This window comes from Cibotium barometz, chromosome 50 (assembly GCF_041138505.1).
Source record: "Cibotium barometz isolate CiBa-2024 chromosome 50, ASM4113850v1, whole genome shotgun sequence".
NCBI classification, from domain to species: domain Eukaryota; kingdom Viridiplantae; phylum Streptophyta; class Polypodiopsida; order Cyatheales; family Cibotiaceae; genus Cibotium; species Cibotium barometz.
The window spans coordinates 4963470-4972369 of record NC_141095.1 but is presented as its reverse complement, the minus strand read 5'-3'; the positions used below and the strand labels follow the sequence as shown (position 1 = coordinate 4972369).

General features: G+C 43.7%; 1 protein-coding gene across 3 annotated transcripts in view; it reads right to left on the bottom strand.

Annotated features, from left to right (window-relative positions):
* Positions 1-5145: 5145 nt before the first annotated feature.
* The window catches only part of ARP6 (actin-related protein 6), a 63214-nt gene continuing 59459 nt past the window's right edge, over positions 5146-8900 (bottom strand). For 2 of the 3 annotated variants that reach the window (XM_086787306.1, XM_086787307.1), the window contains exons 3-7: positions 6663-6726; positions 6456-6540; positions 6229-6279; positions 5876-5938; positions 5146-5662 (exon numbers count right to left, since the gene is read on the bottom strand). In XM_086787306.1, coding sequence (XP_086643432.1) covers positions 5530-5662; positions 5876-5938; positions 6229-6279; positions 6456-6540; positions 6663-6726 — 396 coding nt within the window. In that variant the 3' untranslated portion in view covers positions 5146-5529. Of the gene's footprint in view, positions 5663-5875; positions 5939-6032; positions 6103-6228; positions 6280-6455; positions 6541-6662; positions 6727-8900 lie in introns of all 3 variants that reach the window. The other variant, XR_015264200.1, reaches the window with a different exon arrangement.

Genomic DNA, 8900 nt, shown 5'->3' with positions numbered 1-8900 from the left:
TGAGATTTTTGCTTTTGGTAAGCTAGTAAGTTTGCACATTTTTTGTCTGGGGACAGAAAGCCTTGAATTCACAAAGCCTAATCCATGAAAATTCTCACACTCTTTTACCCTTTATGTAGATCCCTAATCAAGAATACTTATGTTTCTTCCTCAAGATATGAGAGCTCCATAGCTCATCACCCACTACCACTCATCACATGAGGAGGAGCAAGACACACGAGACCTAAGCAGATAGACAAGTCTTCATGTCTGGGTGTGACAATTCAGGTCTAAATCTCCCCACCATCCACTGGAAACTTTTTCTCTAGTACCGAAAACCAATTTAAAATCCCTACCACACATCCTTGCATGTACAATACACATACTTCATATGATTTACATGTTCTTTCTACATTGTATTCAATTTTGTGGATGTATATACACATACTTGATATGATTTACATGTTTCTTCTACATTGTATTCAATTTTGTGGATGTATCTCCAGTACTATATCAATACATGAGCGTGCAGAGAAAGAAAGAAAGAAAAAAGATGTGTATAGAGAGAGAGAGAGAGAGAGAGAGAGAGAGAGAGAGATGTTAACATCTTCAAAAGACCCAAAGAAGACCATATTAGGGAGTTTGTGAAAAAAAGATGTTTACGTCTACGAATGACCCGAAGGGTCCATGGGACCAAAAAGTTTACATGTGATCCATGAGAAAAAACGAGAGAGAGAGAGAGAGAGAGAGAGAGTTATATTATTATCTTTAAAAGACCCAAACAAGAACATATTAGGGAGTTTGTGAAAATCCCAATTCTCATTTTGCAAGATTAAAAAAATGGGGGCACGGTGAACCCTTTTAAACTTCTATTAAAACCAACTCATTCGACATATCGTTGGAAAGCTCTTCAAGAGTAGATTCTAAATCCACATCCTCCGATAACTTCTGGTATACTGGAGATATACCAAAAAGTATATTGAAAAGTAAATTCCCAATGTAATGAGATTTTTCCAAACTCCCTAATATGGTCTTAAAGGGTCTATGAGATCGAAATGATGTAGACAGTGTCCATGAAATCTCGTCATGGATGAAATTAAAAAAAGCAACAATAAACTAAACATGAAAAGTCAAAGCTAAGATATTACACTCTGAGATTATACAAGATGAAAAATCTAGATTCTACTATGCCGGCTATTGGATACAATAAGTGATTGGATATGTGAGAGCTGAATAAAAACAATCAATCAACCCTATATGCCAAGCAAGGGCCCATCCAAGATGTTCATCATGGGTGATACAAGAAGGCGAGAGATGTGCCGTGAGGATGAGGTTGCTCAATGGTGGGCTAGAATCTCTTGAATCTAAGGTTGATGAGCTAAGAGTGGTCGGGGTCCGATGGAACGAGGACGTCTAGCTCTATGGAGTGTGCATGTTCCATCTGATGTGACTCCCATGGGCCTGCCTGTGCGAGGGGGCACTGTAGTATAGGCTCTCGTATAATGTGATGGGCTCAGGTGCGTCCCTATCTGCGCCTCTAGGCTGGATAAAACTGGTAATAATAAGCTAAAAAGAGGACCATTGGGGATGAGGATCTCTAACTAGTGACTCTTTATGTCAGTTGAGCTCTAGAAAGAAGAGTCCAAGGCACCTTTGATCTGGTTACTCCAAAAGATAAGGGTCCAAAGCCCTCTATGAAGAGACAATGAAATCTCCCTCTGATCTCATAGTAGACTGAGTACTAGCAAACATAGTGCTCCTCCGACTCAACCCTTGTCTGATAGAGTGTATGTCATCTCCTCTTTGGGTATCCACTCAGCTCTACCAGTCTCTATCCTCAGTCTATTGGATGATACCCTAAGCTAGCTAATGGATATTCTCATAGCATGGGACATTAAGGCATCAAGATAACTTGGTCTCTATATGAAACCATTTGCCGTGAATCTCAAGAAATGATCTATGTAGTAGTGCATCCTAGAAGGCAATGGGCCTACCAATGTGATCCAAGTGTTACGTGTGTATAACCCTAGTAGATTGTATCAGACCACCTAGTTCCTATCCTCGTATGTAAGCCTAATGAATGGGGAATGGATCATATGGAGGAAGCCAGCCCATCTATAATCCATGTGCCTAAAACCAAGTGAGTATTGTGCCATACCAAGATGAATGCTCTCCACTGATATCTATTGTGATGACTTTAGTGCAAGTCGGGGGAGTCGAAGAGGATCCATCTCCCTCACCCTATGTACATAATAAGTGACTGTCCGGAACAAGACCTCCATCAACATAGGAGCCACAGCTAACTCATGGTGGGAAATAAATGGCTTGTTAGGTATCATTCGTGATAACATCATGATCTAACGGCATACTATGCGCTGCCAACCTTCCAGGGATAAATATGGTGTTCAAAAGGGAGCTGCATACATAAGTGCCAAGGTGACTAGGGTGTCAAAAAGCCAACCCTTCCTCCTTGGCTCATGAAAATGTGCCTGAAAACATTGCCTCTCTAATAGGGCTAGAGTTGTATATCCTCTAATAAGTCTATTCCCTGCTGCATGTTTCATAGAGAAGCATGGGCAAGTGAAGGTGGCTCCAAGATAGACATATGAGTACATCACCTTGTTGTATGTTGAGGTGACTCCCATGTCAAAAAGCCAAGCCTTTCTCCTTGGCTCATCAAAATGTGCCTGACAACATTGCCTCTACAATAGGGCTAGTGTTGCATATCCTCTAGTGAGTCTATCGTCTACTATACCTGTTTCATGGAGAAGTGTGAAGTAGTGAAGGTAGCTCCGAGATAGACATATGAGTGCAACGCCTCAACCTTGCTACCCACGCAAGTGATCTATGTACGACATGCAACTAGGTAGGATGTGTGGAATACGATAACCTTGGTTTTCCCAACGTTAACTGAGAACTCCCACTCTGTGTGCGTAAAGTATCCATGTGCCTCTGTAGCTCGGCCCCAAGACATGGCCGATCATGATAGTTCTATAGTTATTAGGATCCATGGGGTCTCCCGCCTTATGGATAGGTGCAATAGTGTGTGATGACCAAGTGGGGGAAAAGCATTGGCCCTATGAGAGGGTGCTATTAAACATATGGGTTAAGAGGGGTGCCAAGGTGTCGCTTGCATAAGAGACGTGCTCAACCATAAGCCCCTCGTGGTTCTATGATCGGCCGTTTTGAAGCGCCTTCACGACCATATCTACTCTGAATAAGGTGGATGTGGTGGGAAGTGTGTGAGGTGGATTTGGGAGGGGGGGGGGGGGGTTGGTGGGGTATGTGGTATAACGAGTGTCTCTTGGGAATAAGCCCCTTGTGGTCCTATGATCAGCCATTCTAATAGCCTTCACCACCATATCTCCTATGAATAAGGTGGATGTGGTAGGGAGTGCGTGAGGTGGATTTGGGAGGGGGGTTGGAGGGGTACATGGTACCATATGAGTGCCAGATGTGTGGGTTCCAGATCCTACGCAAAGCCTCCCCAAAATTAAGCGAAGTTGGTATAAGTCCTCGTGATGTTTACGACAATGTGCTCGTTTCTTGTGACAAGTACGGTACCAATTAACCCGTTCAGCTTCACACTTCTAGATTTGTGAGTAGCTAACTCACGCAACAGATGTGCATGTGTGAAATACAACATTCGTCATCATACCAACAATTCTGAGGCATGTACCTATGAGGGCTTTGGTGACAGACCATCAAGTGTGTGGAAACCATCGATGGCGGATCTGTGGATAATTGTTGTGAGTTGTGAAGTGAGGGTGGTGAGGGGTGTAGATGGGTCTATATCCAAGAGACCACTGTAGAGCTAATCTACATAGATAAGATCACAATCATGAGTGCAATAGATATGGGTGTAGTGTGAGATGGGTGGTGCCTGTGGTGGGGTAGGTGATGCGCAAATGAGGGTGAAGACAAGGTAACTATGGTTGGCACCAAGCAGACATGGTGGGATGGTGGGATGGTAAAGTCAAGTATCAACAAGGCTAGTTCCAACGATCCCATAAGATAATCTTAAGCCCCATTACACGGAAAACTAGTAAGCCCTCCTGATGCAAAGAGTGGCATGAGCGCCGATCCATAGGAGGCTTCTCCCATAGAAAGTGATGTCTCCATTGTCTTGTGAGCTCCAATGTAGCCCTGTGCCATCCTGGTCTATCACCTGCAACCTATTAGGATCCTCAAAATCATACATATGTATCTGCTCACTCTTGGTCCCAACATCGAAGTCCCCAAGTAAGAGGACCTTGTCTAATCCTGAGAGACAGAGAGAGAGAAATGAAATGAAATGAAATGTTATATTAACGTCTTCAAAAGGCCAAAGTGACCTATGAGACCAAAGTTACAACCATGTGACATCTGATACACTGTCTGGAAAAGAAAAGAAAGAACTAAAGGAAAAAGAAGAGAAAGGGGAGGGGGGGGCGCAAATGTGTGATCTCACAATCATGGCAACTAAAGCAACAGGGGAAAAGTAGTGAGCTACAAGTTACAACCAAGCCTCGAGGACATGGCATTCCTCGAGTCCATTAGAATTTTTGGCCTTCCTCTCTACACATTTATGTATTCTGCATAACCTATGCAACATGATCAACCACATAGCATCGATACACAATGCCAGATATTGACAATGTCCTCTGTCACATAAACATGTAATGGATTACGTAATACCATGATCCATTGCATGTGTGTTTCTCATATTGCTATCCCAGTGCAGGTCTGGTTACGAGATATTTTTAATTCCATCACTTAATTTGTTAAATAAAAAGTATACAAGTTTGGCCCAGAACAAACAGCATAACTTCTGGGCCACACTCGGATGATAAGGTCAGACCTGTACCTGAGCTTATCATCCGAGTGTTAAGACTACCTTGCGCAGGTCTGGTTACGAGATATTTTTAATTCCATCGCTTAATTCGTTAAATAAAAAGTATACAAGTTTGGCCCAGTCTGGTTAGACTACCTTGCGCAGGTCTGGTTACGAGATATTTTTAATTCCATCACTTAATTCGTTAAAAGTACAAACAGCATAACTTCTGGGCCACACTCGGATGATAAGGTCAGACCTGTACCTGAGCTTTAGAGCTTGAAATACACTCACAGATTACCCACAGAAGCTCAGAAAGCCATTAACCACCTTAAATGCACATAATAGCAGTATTTCAACAGCCACTTATCTCTAATATATCAAATTGCCTGTGTAAAAAAATGTACAAGCAGGACCAGAGTTTTCCTTATGCCCATTGTAAACTGTAAAAGGTCAGACCTACAGCCGGTCTGGTGATGCTGTGCAAACATCCCTTCTATTTTGCACGTCTTACTATGCCTCAAATGTGTTCATTGTATTAGAGATCCTTGTTAGCATGCCCCCTTAAACTGCCCCTTCATGGAAAAGCCTAATAGAGAGTAATGCAGACTGCATGATCCAACCACAACACATCTGCCACTCGTGCAAGAAGCTCACAGTGTGCTACATTTAGGAGTATGCTTACCATTAAAGGCTTGAAACTACACAGCATTTGAAAGATGTCGCAAGCTGCAGAGTCAACAACGCATAAACCTACGTCGGCACCTGAACGACCCCAATTCTTCATATTCGGCTTTGGTTACTGAGCAGCTCTCAAAATCTGAGCTCGCACCTAGCAGGGAGCCCCCCCTCCAAGGTGCCACAATGGGACTGTCCAGGTACAAAGCTAAGGTCAGAATGAATTAACCAACCACACTGGTATATTTCCATATGAAGTTTCACTGCTGAACCATTATTCGTGTTTGTTACTACAGCTGCATACAGAACCATCCCCATCCGTGGGAGTTGGACCCCTTTGTTGACAGGCAGGGACGATTCTGTATCCAGGTCTGAGAGCAACTCGTGTATTCAAAGAAACCTTACTCATCAACAGCATGTAGGTTCAAATCGTATTCTGCAGGAACTAATGGCCGTAGCTCCAACTCTCTGTGAAAAATAAGAAAACATGGTCTCAAAAAAAAAGGGTAGCCTTCTTCATCAAAGGGCCCAACCCCTTCTGTAAAATGGTAGATATACTAACATTAAGAAAAAGCCACTGCTAGCAGAGGAGGTTGCTTTCTAGCCAAGTCATTAGCCCTCATGGCAATGCTCTAGAGAAGAACCAAACACAAATTTCAAAGTCATAACAAGGCCTAAGAAGGCTAAGATTGTTTAAATTCCTCCAGTGAATTGATGTACTGAACATGGAGTACAAAACAAGAAGCACAAAGCCTTACAATCTTTCCTTGAAGCCTGGAAACTTGGTGCTTCCTCCTGTTAATACAACACTGCAATACAAGGCATTTGAAAGTCAAGGGCTCAAAGAAACTCTAAGAAAATAAAAAGGTTGTCAACACGAGCTTTGTACTAGCAGCTATGCATGCATGACTATGCTTGGGTGAGGCTAAGGTTAGGCACAACTCAGAACATTTGATGGCTGAAAGTATGTACATAGAAAGATCACCTGGAATAGAGAAGTGGATGCAGATCAGGGTGACATCCATTAACTGCTCGGGATATGCACTCTGCAAGCCCTGCTTGATTCATGCCTACATCATTTCATACAGTTCTATGGCTTTAACAACCTTAAGAATAAGAGGCAAAAGACATGAATGAGAGCATGTGAAGGGAACAACCGAGCACACAAAATGGAAAGTTTTTGACTGAAGACCTAGATCTGCTGGATGGAACAGCATCTCTGGTACCAAGAACCTCTCATTGGTCACCACCAACTCCTGAAACAAGTTATGTCCACATTTCCAAAACCATATCAGGACATGCTCTCAACCACAATATATTAGCTGCCATCAACAAGAATATATCAACCAAAAAGCTCACAAATGGATGGATTGTTTTTGGTCATGGACATTGAATGGACGTTATTGCCTGCCTACCTTATGGGTTTGGCAAGTATTGATAGTTTGTTTAACTGATATTACAGAAAAGGAAAACAAGCAGTTTCAAGCATAAGCTTCCCTTCCCTCATTCCTATCTTTGTATTCTAGCATTCCTCAGCCTTGGTTGCCCTATGTGCACCCATTGGAAGCTGAAAATGCAACATGAAGGTCACCGAACTTGCTGATCTCTGGCCACCATCTACAGCAGCCCAGAAGGAGATTCACACAAGGCTTTTGACGTGCCAGATCTGTCCAGATTCAGCCCTCCATTGGTACATGTGTGCCTCCGTCTCTTGAGGTACACTCCACATACAATGCAGTCCATTTTCAGGGCACCTTGCTGACCACTTTGTACTCACTCATTACTGTTGGTCCCGGCTAGTTCAGGTGTGAACCCAGCTTGCTCACGGGCACTTTTTCCCTGTGACTGGACACAGGTTTTTTCCCCGTGTGAACACACTCACGTGTGTTGGGCACTTAGCCCCAGGTCTTTTAGTACTCACTTGTACTTTCATTTCACATCATTATTGAGTACATCTTTTCTAGCGCTCTCACGTTTCTCTGTGCTTGAGGTTGTGTGTGTGTGTGTGTGTGTGTGTGTGTGTGTGTGTGCAGGCTAGCTTCCCTCCTACCCAACATTGGTATCAGAGCGTGGTTAGGGTTAGGGTTAGGGTTACATCCTGCTGCCCCCCAACATTAGGGTTAGGGTTTACCCACCTATTGCCCTTCAGCCTAGTGCTTCAGCCTATTGCACATTTTACACGCCACACTCTCTTATTATTATTATTTTATTTTATTTTAAACAGTCGTTCTTCTCTCCCTTGCTATTGGCGACCTGCACTGCCCGTACCTGCTGCAACAGTCTGTCCTTACGCCATACCTGCTGCAACAGTCTGTCCTTACGCCGTACTACACCGCCGTCACCGCCCGTCAGATCCAGATCTGACGCCGCTGTGTGCCACCGTCGCCGTCGCTGCCCGTCAGATCTAGGCGCCCTGCGCCTGCCTGCTATCAACGCCATCGCCGCCGTACTGTACTGCCGCCGTCGCCCAGATCTACGCCGCCTCATGCCCGTACTGTCCAGATCTACTCTGCTCTGCCACCTGCTGCCCATACTGCACCCTATACCGTACGACTGTACCTGCTCTGGTCCAACTGTATAGTACCTGATCTGCCCAAAGCAACTTCAAATCTCAGATCTGCAAGGTTTGTGAAATTTGCAAGCCTGAAATTGCACATTTTGCCTATTAAAAATTGGGGCTTTTCACCATTGAGCCTGCAATTGCAACATTGGCACACATTGGCATTGATTTCAGCAGATTTGGTGCATAATTGCACTAGAAATTTGGGGATTTTGCAAAAATTGGTACTGTTTGCAGGAAATTTTGGGTATTACAGGCACATTTGGTTGGCATTGGGGCATTTCCCCCAATTTTCTGGGTATTACAGGCACATTTAGTTGGAATTGGGGCATTTCCCCCAATTTTTGGGCATTACAGCAATTGGTACAGGTGACAATGGCATTAGCAGATGTACAGGTGCAGATCCGGTTCAGATCTGGTCTAATTGGTTGCCTAAAAATTAGGGCTTTTCTACATTGAGCTCATTTTTGGAGCATTCGACCAATTTACCTGCCAGGATTTGTGCACTTGCGGCTTTTACAGGTGTCAGCTGATTGTGTTTCTCACGGCACATGTATACATTTGTGGTTTGTTGCAGTATATGTATGCCACTGTGGACACTTTGACAGATTTGCATCATTGTGCAATACACTTGCAGATTTGGGACATGCATATGTATTCTCGTGGTGAAGGAGTTCCCTTTCAGTCCATTGGTTATCCTGCTATTTATCTCCCGCATTCTTACGATTTTGTTGGGCATTGCCTACTCTTGGTGACTTGTGACAAATTTGTTGTACTATCATGGCCATCAGTAATAATGACCTCTGCTCGTGTAGCTTACCTTCGGGGTTGTTGGGGTAAAGGCATTATGCCCACCCTTATAGTGTGTAC